The following is a 20,901-nucleotide window of genomic DNA, read 5'->3' on the forward strand; positions in this document are numbered from 1 at the left end:
GGCCAAAGCCAGGAGCCAGGAACTCCATCCAGGTCTCCCACAGGGGTGGGTCATCTGCTGCTGCTTTCCCAGGCCATTAGCAGGAAGCTGGATTAGAAATGGAGCAGTTGGGACTCAAGCCAGCATCCACAGGGGATGCGGGCATCATAGGCAGTGGCTTTATCTATTATGCCACAATGCTGCCCCAGTTTGTTTTCTAACATATGCAAGTATTACATTACCAAGCCTTAGAAATTTTAAAAAGAAGTAAATCCAACTGTTGAGATTCCACAGCTACACTCAATATTGATTTTCTCCTGAATCACAGAGAGAAAGTGGAGTCAGAGCTAACATTTCTGGGACTTCTCATAATGGAGAATCGCTTGAAAAAGGAAACCAAACCAGTGCTGAAGGAGCTGAGGGAGGCCCACATCAGGACGGTGATGATCACAGGTATGTGTGTAGAGGCCCAACAGGGTGACCGAACCCCAGGCATCAGAAAAAGATGCCGAGCTCAGTGAGTTCCTGTGACTGTGACAAAGAGAAAACTGTTCTGCATAGACTTTGTTCCCCTATGGTGCACTTAACTGTGTAGCTCCCCCAGCAGGACCAGGAGCTCTGGAGGCAGGGACCATAACTCGTTCTCTCCATCTAATGCCTGCTCCTCTTCTCCAGGATCTGGGCAGTGATGATGGGCTCACAGTGAATGGTTAAGCATTAGAATGGATGTGCTCTCATTGAGAATCAAAAATGAGAGCTCCATGTGGAGGATGTGAGACTGTGTTTCCCCAAGGTAGCAGGGTTAGGAATGGTGTATGATCATCAAGCCCAAGCATGGCCTAGCCCTAATTGCTGTTTCCCCTACTTATCTTAGGATGATTTTATACTATTAGACTGTGATCAGGTTATGTGCATTGCTAGGAGCTGTCTATCTCTTGAAGATACATCCATTTTAAAAGTGCTTAAACATTCCTTTTTTTATCTGTTTATTTCAGAAATACACAGTGGACAGATGCTAAATTTGTTGAGAGGGAGATACAAGCATGGTGCTCATTGGGGTAGCCTTGGGTAGGCAGGCAGATAAAATTGGTTATGAAATAAGTGACTTGAGGAGCACAAAAGTGACTTAAGGAGCACAAAGCATGGGGTTGGCACTGTGGCATAGCCTGTGAGGCTGCCACCAGTGATGCCAGCATTCCATATGGGCACCAGTTAGAGTCCTGGCTGAGCCACTTCCAATCCAACTCCCTGCTAATGGCCTGGGAAATCAGCGTAGGATGCCTCACGTCTTTGGGCTGCTGCTATATACATGGGAGCCCTGGAAGAAACTCCTGGCTCCTGGCTTTGGTCTGGCCTAGCCCTGGCCATTGTGGCCATCTGGGGAGTAAACCAACAGATGGAAGATCTATCTCTCTTTCTCCCTCTCTCTCTGTAACTCTGACTTTCAAAATGTTGGAAAAAAACCAAGCAAGTTGGAGGAGGGAGAGCTTGATTCTGGTTGTGGGGAAGAGGTTTGTTGAAAGCAAGCAGAATTCCTTTGTCTTCTAGGTGACAACCTTCAAACGGCCATTACTGTTGCTAAGAATTCCGAAATGATTCCTCCAGGCAGCCAAGTGATTATCGTGGAAGCCAATGAACCAGATGAGTTTGTGCCTGCCTCTGTGACCTGGCAGCTGGTGGAGAACCAGGAGACGGGACCAGGGAAGAATGTGAGCAAACGTTGGCACTGCACAGCCTTCTCTTCTTCAGAGTCATCACAATCGTGGCTCCTCACAGCTATCTGGAGTTTTGCAGTTTGCAGATTTTTCCTTCAAGCTTCTCAGCCCAGTTGCCCACTAGCATCACTTGGAGGAGTTTTTAGGCTTCCTGATTCAGGCTGAAACAATTAAATCAGAATCCCTGAGGTGGGAACTGGTATCAGCTCTTTGTCCAGTGATTCCAATGTGCTGTCATGGCTGACAACTACTAATTAATTTATACTCTCCTTTTTTTTTTGCCATTTGATCTTCACAATAACCTTATGAGTTGGGCAAATGACTCATTTTACAAATGAGAAAATGGAGATTCAGAAAAGTTAGTGGGGAGTGCGCATTTAGCCTAGTGGTTAAGCTGCCCTTAGTATCTGACTTCCATTCCCAGCTCTAGCTCATGACTCTGGTTTCCTGCTATTGCAGGCCTTGGAAGGCTCAAATGATTGAGTAGCAGCCACTCACGATGAAACTTGGCTTGAGTTCTCAGCTCCTGGTTTCAGCCTGGCTCAGTCTTAGCCACAGTGAACATTTGGGGAGCAAGCCAGTGGGTGGAAGCTCCCTATCTGTGTCTCCTCCTCTCAAATAAATCTATTAAGTTTTTTTTTTTTTAAAGAAAGAAATGTAAGCTCACACAAGACACAAACTGATGAGTTGCAGAGAAACAACTCAGACTCATCTGTTGTATTCCTCACAAATCCATGGACATTTAGATTGCACTGTACCTGTGACATGAAGTTAACAGGTCTTAGACTTCTCTAGATAGCAAGATACCTGTGCACTTGGACAAGAGTAGCTTTTTCAAATGATGAGAATGGGCTGTAGCCTGACGTTTCATCACTGCAGGTGAATTCAAAGACATGGCCTTCCAGGTGATGGATTGCAAAAATGCTCCCTTCCTCCAGGCTGGCAAGCCTTTCATATTAAGTATAGAGTGGACCTTTGTGTAATCAGGACCCTTTGTACAGTACACAAATGGCACAATTGTACAGAGTGGCTCTGCCTGTCCTGGAAAAGGTGCATTAACTTGGCTCAAACCCCAGTTGAATGGGCTGTGAAAGATGACAGCACTCTGCTTTCAGCAGATTCCTGGTGCTTGTTTCCTTGGGGATCGCCTTGCTTCCACATCAGTACACGTTGCCCAGATTCACCATGTGATAGAACTCAGCTCCCACACTGTTTTAATGAACAGTCCACTAATACTACTCATTCTTGAATTTAATGGCTTTATTCAAGTTTAGGTTGTTACTGGGAGAAAACTTCCTTTGCTCTGCCTTCCTCCACTACACTTCATCTTCCCACCTTCCCAGCAGAAGCAAAAAGAGTTTCTGTCCTTGTCTCATGAAAAAAGCTTAACAGCATCTTTCATGGGTTGTTTGTTAATTGGAGGTCTCAATATAGGGGTGTCTTACCTCGCTTCCCAATTCAGCATAGAAAATCTTCCAGATATGCATACAATGCTTTTCTTGATATGAATTTCTCTAATGAATACAATTTTCTCTCATGCTATACAAATGTAAAGCCTTCTGGAAAATGCTGCATGAAAAAACCATTACCAGCTATTGTCATGAGAAATGAATCTATTGTTATTTACAGCTGGGATAGAAGGCAGCCAGGGGAGACAGTGACAAGGGAAAAGACAGGAGGGAAAGGGTTTTAGAAAAGGATTAATAGTGGTTCACCAGAAGGTAGGGTGTGCAAGGGGATATAAACACTATGGAAAAAAGGGGTTACCTATTGGGGTAGGGTCACAACAGAGGTCAGAGATCAGGTGCTAAAAGAAATTAGGCATTAAAAATCAACTCAACTTAGAGAGAGAGGGAGGGAGGGAGGGAGAGAGAGAGGGAAACATAAATCTCCCATTTTCTGTATTCTTATTCTTCATATGCCCCCCACCCAATAGCCAGGACAGGGCCAGGCCTAAACCAGGAGCCAAGAGTTTAATCCAGGTCTCCAATGTAGGAGACAGGGACTCCGTCATTTGAGCCATCATTTCCACGGTGACTACTAGCAGAAAGATAGGCTCTGAAGCAGATCTGGGAATTTGAACCAGTCACTCAGATATGGGATTAGGCATAATTTTTTTTTTAGGCATAATTTTAACAGCCACACCAGATGCCTGCCTCAATGCAAAATTTTTGAACAAAGGAATAGTTAAGAGACCTTAGGAAATGTGAGGCTGAGTGAGGAGAAGGCAGAATGTTTCCTGTTCATCTTTATGATGATTGACTGGTGCCTCAGTGTGATTGCCTCAGTAGTCTGACAGCACATGTGTTACCTCCCAGGACAGGAACCACAGCACCTCATTGTCAGAGAGTCAGGTGTTCACATACTTTGGGAGGGGGGACATTCTGAGCTTCTTTTTCCTATAAGTTGAAGTTCTGTGGGAATTACTCATTATTCATCTGCCAATCCTCACATTGTTACGCAGCATGAATTCAGTTCCTTCCACACAAACCTAAGAAAGCAGAGATATGCCTTAAGAGCCACTGTGGAGTGATGATGCCCTTTTGATTTTAGGAAATCTCCATTAACATTGGAAAGGGCTCAGGCCCTGATGGGGAAAGACAGAGCTGCTACCATTTTGCAATGAGTGGGAAATCATACCAGGTGATATTTCAGCATTTCAACAGCTTGCTTCCAAAAGTAAGTACTAGGTAAATGAAGGGTTTTGTTTTGCCCTTCAAATGACTGAGGAAAACAGGAGAATCTCCCAGAGCCCGAGTGGACTTTTCATGAACAAGCAATAAATTTTGTTACAAAACTAAATAAGGTTTTGGAGTCATTGTAACATAGCCTAACCCACCTGGATTGATTGATAAATTGATCATGTGTATGATTATTATCAAAGAGGAATTGAAATAGTTTTATCCTGTTTTCATCTAAGATATGACTATAATTTTCCTTCCCAGTTAGCCAATTTTTCAATATAATTTTAATACTTATTGATTTTATGCATCACAACTTAAATCCTGCATATTATATGTTTAATTTACTAATTTTCAACCTAATCATGTGTTTCTTAATGATATCTTGAAAATAAATTCATAGTGTGTAAAAAAGAGAAAGCAAAAACAAAATAAAATGAGAAAATCAGTGAGCACAAAGGGAGAACAGTTCTGAAAGGGATGGTCTCAGTTGGAGAAGCACTGCTCCTGGAAGAGTTACCTGGGCCTACCTGTACCCACGGTCCCTCAACACCCTCGGCCTGCCCTTCAGAGTCTGAGTCCTGGTGTGTGCAGTCCAATCTCAGCCTCCCTGTTTCCCTTCCTCTCTACCTGGAGAACATCCAGACAATCCCAAACATGCCACCTGAAAGCCACCAATTCATGTCAAGCTGAGTTCTATTCCCTTCCTGTCTGGATCCTTAAATTACAGCAGAAGGAAACAAAGGCTCTGTGTTTTAGTTTCAAACTCATTTGTTATCTTGTGCTGTGTGTGTCCTATCTTAAAACAGCGCTGTGTGGGGCTGTGCAGTCAATGTGGTGGAGATCAATGGAGCATGAGCTGAGGGCAGTGACCATCAGCAAGAGGTCTTAAAATTTCTTTGTCTTGCCCCAAGGACCATAGCTTCTAGACCCCAAAGGTTCCCAGAAAGGCCTTAGCCCAGATTCCCCCTGTAGAGATGGAGAGCTGAACTCAGAGAGGTTAAGCTGTTTACCTTGGATTTGCACAGCTAGTTGTGATACTGCTGAGCATAGAACGTTGTTTCTCAACTTCTGGTGCGTTGCTCATCTCTCTGCTTGTGCTGCAATTACAGAGAAAGTGTTCGGTAAAAACAACTGTATTTCCTTCAGTTTTACCCCATATGCTCTGCTGCTTTTAGTTTTTATTATTATTAACCAGAGGTCATCCCATCTTGGAAAAATGGTCTGGGAAAAAGTAATCAAGTTGTGATGGAGGGTTAAAGTGAAGTTCAATATCAAAGCCTTAAATCCCTTTCTTGGAATTTTCTCTGATGACCCACCAATGCTGTATCAAATCAGTGGCCATGGGTGAGTTTCAGGCCTTGTATTTGAAAAGCATTCTTCTTCCTAATCTTATTGCAATGACCATTTTTCCTTTTTAGATTCTGGTGAATGGAACCATCTTTGCAAGAATGTCTCCTGGGCAGAAGTCAAGCCTTGTTGAAGAATTTCAGAAATTAAAGTAAGTGCTATTGCATGAAGGGAGAGTACGCACATGAGCCATTGCTGCTTAACGTGTCTCCAATCCTTGGAGGCTTAGCATAACACTACTTACTTATTGTTTCACAGTTCTGTGAGTTAGACATGCAAGAGGGGCTCAGCTGAGTCCCTGGCTCAGGCATCGCACAAGGATGTGATCAGGTGTTGATCAGAACTGTAATCATCTCTGCCTGAGTGGAGATGATCTGCCACCAGGCCCACTTGCCTATTGATGAATTCACTTCCTTGTGAGTGGTTGGACTAAGAGCCTCAGTATCTTACTGGCTGTTGAACAGACTCCACCCTCAGTCCTTTGCCACGTGGCCCATTTCATAAGGAAGCTCACAATTTGGTAGCCGGCTTCCATAAAAACCAGCAAGTGAGGAGCACCCTGGGGGTGGGGGGTGAGAGAGAGAGAGAGATCAGTGTCACTGTTGTTTATATCCAAACATCAGCAGTGACATCTCTTCCTCGTGAGGAACAACTCACCAGGTCCAGCTCACACTCAAGGGAGTGATTGCCAGGAAGTGGGGAGCATGGGGAGCCATTTTATGAGTTTTCTACTCCAGAAAGAATTTGCAAAGATTGGCTTACATATAGAGAAAAGATGGTTGAGTGTTTGTATCACTTGGAATGAGGAAAACAGGAAAGTGTGTGAGTTATTATCTGAAATCATTTCATGTAAGTCCGTTAGGAAAAAGAATGGACTGGGGCTGGTGCTGTGGCATAGTGAGTAGAGTCCTACTTGAGTTGCCGGCATCCCATATGGGTGCAGGGTTATATTCTGGCTGCTCCACTTCTGATCCAACTCCCTGCTAATGGCCTGGGAAAAGCAGTGGACAATGGCCCAAGTGCTTGAGTTCCTGCCACCCAACTGGGAGACCTAGAAGAAGCTCTTGGCTCTTGACCCATTGCAGCTAATCTGAGGAGTGAACCAGTGGATGGAAAATCTCTGTCTTCCCAACTCTCTGTAACTCTGACTTTCAAGTAAATAAATAAATCTGTTAAAAAAGGAAAAAGAAGACATGTGGACTATTTCTGGTGTTCTAGGCAAGAGGTGAAATATCACCCAATAGGGATTACATCAAAGGAAAGGTCTTTACTTTTTCTTTCAAAAGCACAGATGACCAAGTCACATCAGAGCTAACCAGTTCTTCTTGAGGGCAGGTTGACTTGTTACTTGCTGAGAATGTTAGAGTTTCCAGCCTACGCATTCCAGAAAGTAAACAGAAACAGAGATGAGTGAAACTTCTGATAATTGCTGCTAAGTCATGGGTGAAATCTGGAGACTGCCTTTTACCATTACATTTCATTGCACAAGCACTCGCAGGAATGTCTCAAAACTGCCTATTAACTCCCATAATCCTTTGAGGCTGGGTAGGTAATCAGCACCTAAAATGACTATTTCCCTCACATGGTCATTACATGATATTGACTGAAGAAAGTAATTTCACCTTTCTCAAATATCTGAGGATTTTTCCCGGCTTAAATGCTTAATTTTGAGAAGCTCTATTCCTTTAAAGGAAAGAACGGGGCGATCAAAGAAGGAGGTACCTTTCTCTGAAGGGAGGAGAGAACTTCCACTTTGAATGTGACCCTATTGGAATAAGATCAAAGTCAGCGAACCCTAAAGGCTTCCATAACCCTGGCAACTCATGACTAGAGCCTAGGGAGATTACTGACGCCATGAACAAGAGTGTCAAATTGTTAAGTCAGCAACAGGAGTCACTGTGTACTTGCATCCCATGTGGGATCTGTCCTTAATGTGTTGTCTAATGTGCAGTGATGCTATTATAACTAGTACTAAAACAGTATTTTTACACTTTGTATTTCTGCGTGGGTACAAACTGATGAGATCTTTACTAATTATATACTGAATCGATCTCCTGTATATAAAGATAATTGGAAATGGAAAAAAAAAAAACCTGGTGTTAAATTGGAAATGGCATAGAAAATTAATTAATTTTTTAAAAAAATAATATGTAGGATCTCTGCCTTTAATGTGCTGTACACTCTTATTTAATGCTATAACTAGTACTCCAACAGTATTTTTTTTTTACTTTGTGTTGCTATATAGGGGCAAACTGTTGAAATCGTTACCTAATTTATACTAAACTGATCTTTTGTATATAAAGAGAATTGAAAATGAATCATGATGTGACTGGAAGGGGAGAGGGAGCGGGAAAGGGGAGGGTTGTGGGTGGGAGGGAAGTTTTGGGAAGGGGAAGCCATTGTAACCCATGAGCTGTACTTTGGAAATTTATATTCATTAAATAAAAGTTAAAAAAAAAATCAGTTCAGGAAAACACATGCTGTTTCAGAATGAGCTGCCTTCCCAATTTCCCGATCTTCTTATTCATGTCTTCATCATCAGAAATGTGCAGAAGATTGAGTTCCCTTCCTAACTTCAGGGAACACTAGGAGATGTCTGATTCTTGATGTGATATAAGCATTAGACATGTGCTTTAAGCCTGAAGAAAGCAAGCCGTGTTCTAACAGCTATCAGGAGTGTTGATGTGCATCTGAAATTATGGGGGGATTTCATATACACGAGCTCAATAGTAGGTTGAATCATAGGCATATGAATTTAGCTATATTTGACCATTTGGCCAATAAGAGTGGTCTTTTATAATGCTTATTTATTTTTTCTCATTTTATTTGAAAGGCAGGCAGAGAGACAAAGATCTTCCATCGTTCATTCCTCTAAATGCCCACAACAGTTGGGCCATGCCAAAACCAGGAGCCTGGAACTCCATCCAGGTCTCCCACATGGATGGCAAAGACCCAAGTGCTTGAACCACCACTTGCCACCTCTGAGAGTGTGCACTTGCTGGAATTGGAAATGAAGCTAGCACTGGAACTCAGGCACTCTGATATGGAATATGGGCTTCCCAAGCAGGATCTTAATGGTTATACCAAAGTCCTGCTCCAAAAGTGGTCATTTCCTAAGTGCTGGCTAATAATAAGCCCATTCTAAGAGAACTTTACTTTTTCCCCTTATTAATATTTAAATTTAACCTGGTTTTTGAACAGTGCAACTGAATATCTTGTAGTGTTGTTATTATTCAATTTCTAGAAGGTATGTTTACTTATAATACAAGACAGTCTGCATAATGCATAGAATTCCTTTGACAGCAACTTTAATTTTTACTCTTCTATTTATATCATGTCTGCATATCAAACTGATACAAGTGGGGAGCATAGTATCTGGTTTTTACTCTGAGATGCATAACGGATGCTTGCAAGCATGTATGTCACTAGTTATATACGTTAAACTATTTTCCAGCTGTTTCTCTTCCTGGTCTCTGAACTCTATAAACTCTCAGCAGCAGTCAACAACAGAAGCACGGGCGGGTTATGTCCTGACATCTGAGTTAGATTGTGTGTGAAGCGTTATAACCATGACAGCATATTCTTCAGCTTGGCTTTGGTGGAGATACTGAAACAGGACTTCTTTTGAAGTGTGTGATCACTGTTTTTGCTGATGTCCTTGGTGGTATCCCTACCATCTCAAAGTAATTGATTGAAACTATTTAAATAATGCAATGGCCCTTTTCTGTTGGGGATATGATCTTCAAAGTCATTTTCATTCAGATTTCACACATGTTGGGGACACACACACACACACACCCTGCATGTGAATTAGTTATGATGGAAATTACTCAAGTGAAGTCTCAAGATAGTAACTTCTCTTATCCTTTTCCCTGCAGTTATTATGTGGGCATGTGTGGAGATGGAGCTAATGACTGTGGGGTGAGTAGAAAGGACTTCTGCTACCACAGGCAGCTCGCCGAAGCCCCTGTTGAGGAGCTCATGGTCCCTAGGTGTCGGCCTCTTCATCCTTCCTCCAGAATCCGCTGGCTTGTTTGGGTGTTTATAATTTCCTCCACCGGAGTGTGGGCTGCAGGTGGAGAGGAGTAAAGTAAGATGAGTCACGTCAGCTGTTCTCTGGCAACTCTTAGAGTAACAGGGTCGAGGGAAGACAACTTGAACTCTCTCCCTATGTCACACCCAGAGGAGACTTTACAAGACCACCTGGTTTAAATCCTCACGTTATCTGTAGGGAAATAACATCTCAGGGTGGTGAAGTAATTTTGCCCAAGGTCACACAGCTGATAAATTCTTAGTGATGATAAAGTTTGAAACTGATGATTTATGTATTAAATTGTGATAAATTTATTTATTCCTGTGAAAACTTACATTCTGGGTTTAGTTTATAAGTTAGCTTTTTTTTTCTCTCTGTAACTCTGACCTTCAAATAAATAAATCTTAAAAAAATCAGTTAGCTTTATTTAAAAACTTTCACACTGGGGCCAGCGTCATGGCTCACTTGGCTAATCCTCCACTTGTGGTGCCGGCATCCCATATGGGTGCTGGGTTCTAGTCCCAGTCGCTCCTCTTCCAGTCCAGCTCTCTGCTCTGGCCTGGGAGGGCAGTGGAGGATGGCCCAAGTGCTTGGGCCCCTCACCCACATGGAAGACAAGGAGGAGGCACCTGGCTCCTGGCTTTGGATTGGCACAGCGCCAGCCATGGCAGCCATTTGGGGATTGAACCAACGGAAGGAAGACCTTTCTCTCCGTCTCTATCTCTCACTGTCTATAACTCTACCTGTCAAAATTAAAAAAAAAAAAAATAGAAAAAAACTTTCACACTTAGTGAAATCCTAAAACAAAATATTTAGATATTGCAAAACATAAATCAAATTATTCTGAGATTATTTCTCACACACAGTAGAAGGACAGTGGCGTGCTTTGTATTTGGAGTTGTAAAGATACGATTCAAATAACAGTTTATATTGAGGATTATATTAGATAATTTATAGGCCCAGAAGAAAATTGCTTTTTATTTCCAAAGTTTATTAGATATTTAAGATCTGATACTCCTCTTTAATATTCCTCCAAAGGTCTGTGAAGAAAACCATGCTCATACAGAAGATTATTATAAATTTCTGTTTCATGAGAAAGAGCTAGTTGTTAATCTCTTCTTTAAAAATCTAGATGAGTGCAACCACCTGGCACTGAGGTTAAGATGGCATATCAGAGTGTCTGGATTTGATACCTGGCTCTGGTTACTGATTCCAGAGTCTTAATAACGCAGACCCTGGGAGACAGCAGTCATGGTTTCAAGCAGTTGGTTTCCTGCCACCCATGTGAGAAACCTGTAATGAATTCCTGGTTCCCAGCTTCGAGTTCCAGCTGGAAGCCACTGCAAACATTTAGGGAGTGAACCAGTACAGGAGAGCTTTCCCTATCTATGTCTGTTTCTGTTTCTTTTTCTCTCTTCTCCCCTCCTTTCTTCTCCCCTTCCTACCTTCCCTCCCTGCTCCTCCTTCTTCTTCTTTTTCTTCTTTTTCTCTCTCACCCCCTCCCTCTCTCACCCAAAATTAAAAAAAAAATTCCGAAGTGGACATTTGGTATAGACACCACCTTGGGATGCCCATACCCTACACTGCAGTGCCTGGATTCCAGTACCAGCTCTACTCCCAGTTCCAGCTTCCTACTAATATGCATCCTGGGATTTGGGTGCCTGCCCAAATGGAACGCTTATTTTGAATTCCCAGCTCCTGAATTTGACCTAGTCTAGTCCTGAATATTGGAGGATTTGAAGAGTGAACCAGCAAATGGGAGATCTTTCTCTATCTTTCAAATAAATAAACAATTTTTTAAAATCTAGAATGAATGCTCAGTCTTATTATGATTATATGGAATTTAGTACAAAATAAAGATACCAAATGCTAAAAATTCATATAGCGTCCACCCCACAAAGAGCTCATTGTCTGATGGGGAAAATTCATGAATAAAACTAACCTAGATATAATGCAGATGTTCTTATATCATATAGTTGAGACAGAAAATGCTAAGGAGAAAAGAGGAAGGAAGAAATGTTGTGATATTTATTGAAGTTGAATCTTGCAAGTATCAGCCAGATTGCCAGGTAGTTTGTGGTTCCGTGAAATTACAGAAGTTGAACATCTCATTCGAGACCCACACAGTTCTTGTAGGGCTAAAGGCTTGCTGGCCTGCCTGTTAACCAATCTTTGCACTCTCTGGAAAATTTTCAGAGCAATAAAAAACAAATTAGTCCTTATTTCAGAGGAACAACACATGGGCTTGAATGAGTGTGATGAATGCAATCTGGTCCCCCACTCCATCCCAGTGGTTAGTTGATTGGCTAGATCAGGCAGACTAGGGAAAGGTAGGGATCAAATCTTTTCCAGTTTATAAAGATGTCCTGTGGTGTGTAACAACTAAGATGGTCAAGGACCCAACCAATGTCCATTAACTTCTGTCATCTCTGGAAAAAGTATATTTATATATTTATATTAAATGGAGAGTGAGAGTGAGAGAGCAAGAGAGAGAGACATCCTATCCACTGGTTCACTCTCCAAATGCCCACAATTGGGCCTGGCTAAAGCCAGGAGCCCATTTCAATCCCGGTCTCCCATGTGAAAGGCAGGAATCTATGTACTTGAGCCATCACCTATTGTCTCCAGGGTGTGTGTCAGCAGGAAGCTGGAATCACAAGAAGAGCAGAGACTCAAACCCAGGCACTCAGATATGAGATGCAGGCATCCAAAACAGTGTCTCAGTACACCAAATGCTCATTCCTTAATGGATCTTTTGAGTCAGCACTTCCATTTCCTTATCACATCTACACACCCCACAACCAACACACACAGTCATGCACACACATACAGCACTTCTACTTGTTTCATTGCTCCCTTTTTCATTTGTGGCTTTGAGGATCAAAGGAGGGAGGGTATTCTAGGTGGAGGGATAGTGTAAACAGAGACCCAGGGATGAAAAGGTACAGTGTTATAATTCTATGATGTGAAGTGTTAGTGCCTTTCTCAGGAGTCAAGGCTGTACATTGGATTGATCTTTCCAGGCCTTGAAAATGGCTCATGCAGGAATCTCACTGTCAGAACAGGAAGCATCTGTGGCATCACCTTTTACCTCGAAAATAGCCAACATTGAGTGTGTGCCTCATCTCATCCGGTGAGTCATTTCTTCCCCTTCTGCCCTGGTAGAGGATGGGCTCGTTGTCTGGCTCTGGAGAGACAGAATTCAACTATAACAGATGTGGGTAAATTGCTATTAGTGCACCAATTAAAGGGGCCATTAGTGCTGCTTGAGAATACTGGTAGAAGCCACAACAAAGTGAACTTTTTGGAGCCTTCAAAGATAGGTGAGTGTGTTATGTGGACAGCTGAAAGCCTGACTAGATATTGATTAACTGATTGCTCATTTCACACTTCTCTCCTCCTTGGTTTGTGTGTTGCATGCTTCTTGGATATTTCCTCTGGAATTTGGGATGGGTTGCCAAACAAAGCCTGGATCCAGGAACTCCGTCCAGGTCTCCCACATGGGTAACAGGAACCCAAGTACTTGGGCCATCATCTGCTGTCTCCCAGGCCCATTAGCAGGAAGCTAGATTGGAAGTGGAACACTTGTGTTCGAATTGCTGCAGTACCACATTGCCAGCCCCAATGCATTTGCCCATTTTCTGCTGCTGTAATGAGATACCTAAGGTTGAGTAGCTCTTCAATGTCTATCACCTTCAAATACTATTTAGAATGTTGGACACTAGGGATCAAGCTTCCAATATGTGAGCACCCCATCATGTTACATAAGGAAGAGTGGTTGGCTAGTAGTTGGACTTTTAGCTTTTCCTTTTTATGTCCCTGTTGTGTCAATAAAGTCTTAAGTAGAGCAAGTACCCATATCACTAAGGACTAGAAATAAAGATTTGGTCATCTCCGATGTGAATTTGCTTCTTCCTGGGCATGAGGTGTGGTGGTTTCCCAAGTCCCCCCTCCCATTGCATGCTACTAACTCATCGTCTTCCCTTGGCCAGCATAACCTGACATCCAACAGATCTGAGTTGATTTTTTTTTTTTTTTTGACAGGCAGAGTGGACAGTGAGAGAGAGAGACAGAGAGAAAGGTCTTCCTTTGCCGTTGGTTCACCCTCCAATGGCCACCGCGGTTGGCGCGCTGCGGCCAGCGCACCGCGCTGATCCGATGGCAGGAGCCAGGTGCCTATCCTGGTCTCCCATGGGGTGCAGGACCCAAGCACTTGGGCCATCCTCCACTACACTCCCTGGCCACAGCAGAGAGCTGGCCTGGAAGAGGGGCAACCGGGACAGGATCGGTGCCCCGACCGGGACTAGAACCCGGTGTGCCGGCGCCGCAAGGCGGAGAATTAGCCTAGTGAGCCGCGGCGCCGGCCAGATCTGAGTTGATTTTTAAAAGGAGACAATGTCCACTTGTTAAAGTGAAGTTTTTAATGTGGTCCTGATCACTTCATCTCTATACCAGCTCAGATTATTACCCTGGGTTCTTGGGATGTTGAAGCCAGCAAAACCTATTACATCTCAAATATTAGAGTCATATCCACATTCCCCGAAAAGTGAGGGTACCCATCCATTATCGTTATGTCTCTAAGGGCCTCTGAAACACACACAGTACCATTCCTAGGAAGCATGTATTTTTAAGATGTAATGATCACAATTAAGTCCATACTTGACATTTTACACCTTATAATGTTGTGTTGTGTCTATAATATGCATGGTAATCTTTTCACTTCACTGACAGCTTGTTGGGAATAAGGACTGTGCCTGATTCCTTTCATATCCACCATAGCCCTTAGCATAATATTGGTACCTTATAAGCCAGAAATGAAAAAGTAAATAAGTGAGTGAGGTAATGATTGAAAGAGAAAGAGAATGGATGAATGAATAAATAATTGAGAGGCTGAGTCAGTGATTAAGTTCATGTATATCAACAAATTATAAAAAATCAAACTCCTTGTGAAACATAGAAACTGGGAGCTATGTATGACACTTAACCAATTATTACTATTATTTCTCAACAGAGAAGGCCGAGCTGCTCTGGTTTCATCCTTTGGGGTATTTAAATACCTGACCATGTATGGCATAATTCAATTCATTGGTACATCATTGCTCTATTGGGTAAGAACCAAAATCGTATGTTCACAGTTATGGCATTTACATCCCTAGTTTATTCTCTGAGGATATGGCTCCTAAATCAGATTTAATGTTTTATAAATAAATGGCATTTCTCAAAATAGCTATCTGCAAACTGATTTAATGGTGCATGAAACATGGGGTTACAAATAAGTAGATGTGGATCCGTTCTCTAGGGTGTTGTTTTTCTCCAGACAACCTGAGGCTCCTGACCTCTCTAAGTCCCAGTTGTAGTGTGAAGAGGGCTTCAGAGACATCTAAATATAATCAGCAAGAAATGGATCAGTGTCCAACTGTGGAATACTTTTGGCAAAAGACTGAGGAGAGATTAAAAAAGGAGGAGAAGTTTGTATTTGGCTTTGAAAGACTGGAATTCTAAAAATCTCCCATAAGAAGTTTTACTTCTGAACCTACTCAGAATTTATACAGTTGGGCATGTCATTAATAAGGGATTAGCAATTCTCTAAACTAAAAAAGTACTCTTTAAATGAAATACTAATAAGCTTTTAAAAATTGAATGGCTATACAAAAGAATTATGTATAGGTTGAAAGTCATCTCCATTATCCCAAAATTATAGCTTGCTCTTCAGTAAAATTATTCAATAGGCTCGAAGAACACTTCAGGAAGGGAGCTATTTGGCTTTTACCCTGGTATATTTGAGAGGGCTGGTGGATTACTGCTTGAAAGATCACACAGAGAGGGCTGAAGGGCAGTCTATAGGGGAGAAGCAGAAACCAGATTGGTCACCAGGAAACCTGAATTCAAGTTCTTCCTCTAACTACAAAACAAATTAGGTCTTGCCCTTGGCCAAAATGTGCCTATGAGAAATTGGGCTGGTCAATTATTTTCAAAGCCTTCTATAGCTCCATGCACACTCCTTGCAGAGTGAAAAGAAAATTAAGGCTGCTGCTGGAAAGTTCTCACTGTTCCATCTCTTCCAGCACCTGGGGGAAAGAAAGGGAAAGAAGACAGAGAAAGAATTGGAGATTGAGAGTTCATGGAGGAACTGATCGCAGTCTTTCAAAGCAAAACTCCAATTCCCAAGTCTCCACGGATGGAGTTAGAACCATAATCCACTTGGGAGTCATTCATTCTGATGCTTTAGACCCCAACAAGGGTGTCCCCCAAAGGCCGGAGCCAACTACCTCTGGGCCTTAGGTTCATCCTCTAAGAGGCCAGCAATATGAATATTTTTCACATGCATAAATCTGGTCTGTGATGTGCTCAGAACAAAATTACAGTTTAGCACTCCATCAAAATACACAAAGCAAATACACAGGCTTGGCTGCTAAAGGTGTTGTAAGGCAAGTTCTTAGAGAATAGTGATTTGACTTTTTATAATTAAATGCTTCAACTTCTTAACTGTGAACTTAAAAAAATTTTATGTCTTCATAAGCCTTAGAAAGGCAGGGGTACCAGACTGAAGGCTGCAATGGGCATACCTAAAGAGAGCCCTTGTTCAGTTTGTGAAAGTGAATGAACTCCAAAAGAATCAGGAGGATGCTCCAAAAGTTTAAAGAAAATGGAATTAAAAGATAAGCTTATTTGGTGCAAAAAAAACCACCCACATTGAAATCCATGCAAAACAGGAGATCTTTAAAATGTTCATGGAAAATATATATTATGAAAAAGCTATCATGGATTTCAAAAATTTTCTACACCAAAACAAACAAAATCTCTCTCTCTTTATATATATATACATATATATACACACATACACACACTATATATATATACTATGTATATAGTATATATGTATATGTATATATAGAGTATATGTATATGTATATGTATGTAAAGATTTATTTACTTCAAAGACAGACAGAGAGAGAGAGAGATCTTCCATCTGCTGTTTCACTCCCCAAATGATTGCAGTGACCAGAGATATACCAGACCAAAGTCAGGAACTTCATCCAGGTCTCCCATGCGGGTGGCAGGGGCCCAAACGTATCTATTGCCTTTCCAGGTACTTTATCAGGGAGCTGGGTTGGAAGTGGAATAGCCAGGACTTGAACTGGCAACCATATGGAATGCCGGCATTACAGGTGGCATCCTAACCCACTGTGCCACAATGCTGTCCTCCTAAATTTAATTTTAATTCCATCTCTTTATTAACCTTTTGAGGTACAGTTACATGTTATGATTTCAATCCATGGGTAAGGATGGAGAGCAACACCTGATAAGCTAATTAAAGCCTTGATTTCAAATTTCATGTTTGAAGACCTCCCAGAAATTTGCAGGCTTTAATATCTATTTTGAGAACTGCCCAGGTTGAGACTACCACTGACAAAATTAATGTCACCAAAAGGAGGTGGTTCCCTACATACTGACACTTGCAGGTAATAAGGAATTAAATGAACATTGGGAAAAGCATTCTATGATATTCTATTCAGTAAGATGCTAATGATTTTCAGTAAGTTATTTTCTCCTGAAGGGGCAAGAAAATTAACAGTTGCCTTCTAACTACTTAAAAAAGTCATGGGCTTGATAAAAAGTCTATTCTAAATGTTCACTTTTTTTTTTCTTTTTCAGCAACTGCAACTCTTTGGGAATTATCAGTATCTCATGCAAGACGTAGCCATTACTCTGATGGTCTGCTTAACAAGTAAGCCCTTCAGCAGAGCATGGTATTATTTGTATTTACCTATGGACTTCTAGAAATATGTGAACAAGTACTCTGAGAAAGAGTCACCTTTGTTACTAAAATGTCATTATTTTGAACTTTTTGAAAGTAGTATCGAGGGTGAGCAGACCCCTGAAGTCTTCCTAATAACAATTATCCCTTTGCCCCAAAATATGTATTCTGAATTCTTTGTAGGTTTGTGTCTTATGCATAGATAAATGAATGAGAAATCTAGAAAGGTAGTTTTTTTTTTTTAAAATAACTAAAAGGTCACTTTCCATTATTCAGCTATGCTTCACATTGACACAAAACCAGGTTTTTGCCAGGTTTTTGACGTGTGAAAACAAATGCTAGCATTTTATTCTAGTAGAATTCTCACAAAAGCAAGGTGTGGCTTACAGCAGCTATTGCTCATTCCCTTCCTCTGAGATGACACTGATAAAGCATTTCCTATCAAGGAGCTCAGTGCTTGATACTAACTCTTAATAAGTGAGAAAGGCAATGGCCTCAAAAGAGAGCAAAGAAAAAGAATGGCATTGTCATCTCTTTTTTTCCTTGTTCAATAGTGGAAGTGCTGTGAAAAATAACAGATAAGACATCAGGCAATGCAGGGTATTAATAACCTTGAGAATTTCATGTAGCATCTTAAAACATGAAATAAATATTGGAATCATGTATTATATCAACCTAATGACAAAATGTACCAGTATCAGAGATATAATATCAATTTTGATTCTTAGGGTTGAAATGTGTATTAATAGCTCATTAAATGTTTTTCTACATGTTGTTAATATTGATAGAAGTGGATACTTTTGAATCAATGATATTTCTTCTACAATGTTGGCTGTTTTCAAGCAATTTGCATTATTTACTTGTGAAGAATGCCTAAAAGAAAAAGGAACATTAGGAGGTTCCAAGAATAGTCAACTGTTTTAAGAACAGCCACATGGAGATACAAATCATGTACCTCTTCCACTACTGCAGAACTCTATGACCTTTAGAAAATTATTTATCACTAATTATAAATAAGTTCCTCATGTGCAGTGTCCTTTTAGGGTTTCCAAGATCAGATAAAAATGCTTGTAAAGTGTACAGCAGAGTGCAGGGCACCCATTTCAACACGAAGGATCTCACCCTGCACCTCTCCTCTTTTTCCTCTCAGGAGACTGGCTAAGTGGGTGAGCACTTGAAAGGAACTGGGAAGTGTCCCGATAAATAAGTATTACTAGATATCCATAAACATGGGTGATAGTGCTGGTCTTGTGTCAGAATTGTTATATGACCTTGAGCATGTTGTTTTGAGGTTTTACATACTTAATTTCGTATAGTTATGGATTTGAGTTCCAGGTGATGGGCTACTTTACTCTTTCCCGCAGCCACAGCTAGTTTATCCTGATGCTGGTTGGCCACCCTGAGAAAGCCAGCACCTCCTCCTGCAATGGGCTCAGTGGGAGGGTTGGGATGACTCATGGAAGGGCCATTAGTGTCATTAGGAGAAAAAAAAAACAGCCTCAGATGCATGGTTGATCAGAAGCTTAATGTTCTATCAGAGTGACAGCACGTTAGCCAGTTATTATTCACCAATCACACAGCTAGTTCTGTAAAGGGGCTGTAGTCTGGCGAGAATGGTGAAAATGTGAGTAGAGGCAGGAAGCAGATATTTCTGTTTACTTTTTACCCTCTGCCTTCAAACATTCTATTGCTTTTCCATCTCTGTAAGTTCGGGCATCCTAGGGGCAGATTATTTCCTGCTCAATTCCAGGCATTAAAATGACATCATTTTTAGATATGAAAAGTCCAGATATTATAAACAGCCATTTCATATTCCCAGCCAATTCAAAGCTTTTCTTCTCCTGGATCAAGATCGACTCATGGCTTGGAGCAAGCACTGGGAGAGAAGGTCATGACTTTGTCTTTACTTCCTTTGTGTGATCTACTTTCCATACTTGCTCTGGGGAATGAAGAGCAAAGGAGCTTTTAATTAAGCGAAAGTATTGTAGCTCTCTCCTGTCAGATGTTCTCTAAAGGCATCTACATTCAGGAAATTTGCATGATACTCATTGGTGAGTCCTTCAGAGTTCTCTGTGGATTGGTCTATTCTAGATCACTCCTGACATGAGCAGTTTTCTCTTCCTTTCTCTCTCTTTCCCTACCCACCTCAAACCTCAGGATTTCTTTCTGCAGCTTCTTCCTGGTGGTACTTACCACAAAGCCTACAGACTGCCCCACTGGGCAGATTCCCTTGAGGATAGCTCTAGTCTGGTTAATTTCCATGGTTTTCACACTTGACCTGCCAGGCTGTAGATGTGCAGCTTGCTCTCACTGCTGCCCTCTCTCTTCCTTCTGCTGTTGCAATAGAGGTGGGATAAGCAAGGTCACTGTGTCTTCTCAAAATCATTTCCAGTCTCTCCTAGAGTGGTTCTTGTGATTCTCTCATTGGATTGTGGTGATGCTGAGAAGAAAACCACAGTTCATGCTGTCCCTAACAATTCTTGAACAGAATTTCTGGGTGATTTCTACATGTTTCTCTTAAAGAGTCTGGACATAGATAATAGGCATAGTGGGAGCAGGGTTATAGTTGAAGGACCAATGTGGATCTCTCTTACTAGATACTGTGGAGATATGACAGTCATTTCTCTTGGCACAAAATTGGCATTTACCATTCTTTGCATTCAAACATGAGGCCCCTAAATTCCTCAGAGGATGGAAAAAGCTCCAATCAGCATTTTCTTACACAGTGTTCTTCTCTTACTGTGTGTTAGGCATTCTGGTATCTAGGGGCATTAAACAGTCTGATCAGTTATGTTTAGAGCTTAGTGGGGGATTCATGAACATGAACAAATAAGATGCAAGTGAGAGGCAGAAAACAGCAAGTGCTAATGCAGTTCAGAAAAAAGAGTGATAGTTTCTGACAATCTGAGTCAGAGAAGAGAAAGCAGCAGAGAAAGGAGATAGACAATGGGGATGATATCATGGAATAAGTAGAATTCATGTTGAAATAGGAAGATGGAAACATTTCAAATATGTTATGCTAAAAGAAGAGCCTTTCCAATAGAAGGAAACAGCATGAGAAAGAGAGAGCACTGATAAACACAGGGTATGAGGTTTTCAATTTGACCACACTCTAGGCTATGTGAAAAGAAACAGCAGGAGCCATGATTAGAATATGTGACTTGGGCCACATCACAGAGAATCTTGACTGCCAGGCTGAGAACTGTGGCCATTGATCCGAATTCTTAGGAGTCATCAACAATTGGATGGCCAATGTAAAATTACTCTTTGTAAGGCTCCTCACATCTCCAAGTTCTCTGCTTAAAGCTTTAAGCCTTAACCCTGAATTAGTACTTGGAAAAGACAATAACATCACATATTTAATAAACTTGTTCACATATATAT

The 20,901-nt window shown here is 41.5% G+C and overlaps 1 protein-coding gene across 1 annotated transcript in view; it reads left to right on the forward strand.

Annotated features, from left to right (window-relative positions):
* ATP13A5 (ATPase 13A5) overlaps window positions 1-20,901 on the forward strand; it is a 100,266-nt gene that overhangs the window by 59,151 nt on the left and 20,214 nt on the right. The window contains exons 18-25 of the mRNA XM_062181248.1: window positions 308-432; window positions 1,528-1,688; window positions 4,248-4,373; window positions 5,797-5,876; window positions 9,604-9,646; window positions 12,782-12,891; window positions 14,770-14,866; window positions 17,415-17,487. Coding sequence (XP_062037232.1) covers window positions 308-432; window positions 1,528-1,688; window positions 4,248-4,373; window positions 5,797-5,876; window positions 9,604-9,646; window positions 12,782-12,891; window positions 14,770-14,866; window positions 17,415-17,487 — 815 coding nt within the window. The remainder of the gene's footprint in view (window positions 1-307; window positions 433-1,527; window positions 1,689-4,247; window positions 4,374-5,796; window positions 5,877-9,603; window positions 9,647-12,781; window positions 12,892-14,769; window positions 14,867-17,414; window positions 17,488-20,901) is intronic.

The sequence above is a fragment of the Lepus europaeus genome, chromosome 2, assembly GCF_033115175.1.
Source record: "Lepus europaeus isolate LE1 chromosome 2, mLepTim1.pri, whole genome shotgun sequence".
Lineage (NCBI taxonomy): Eukaryota > Metazoa > Chordata > Mammalia > Lagomorpha > Leporidae > Lepus > Lepus europaeus.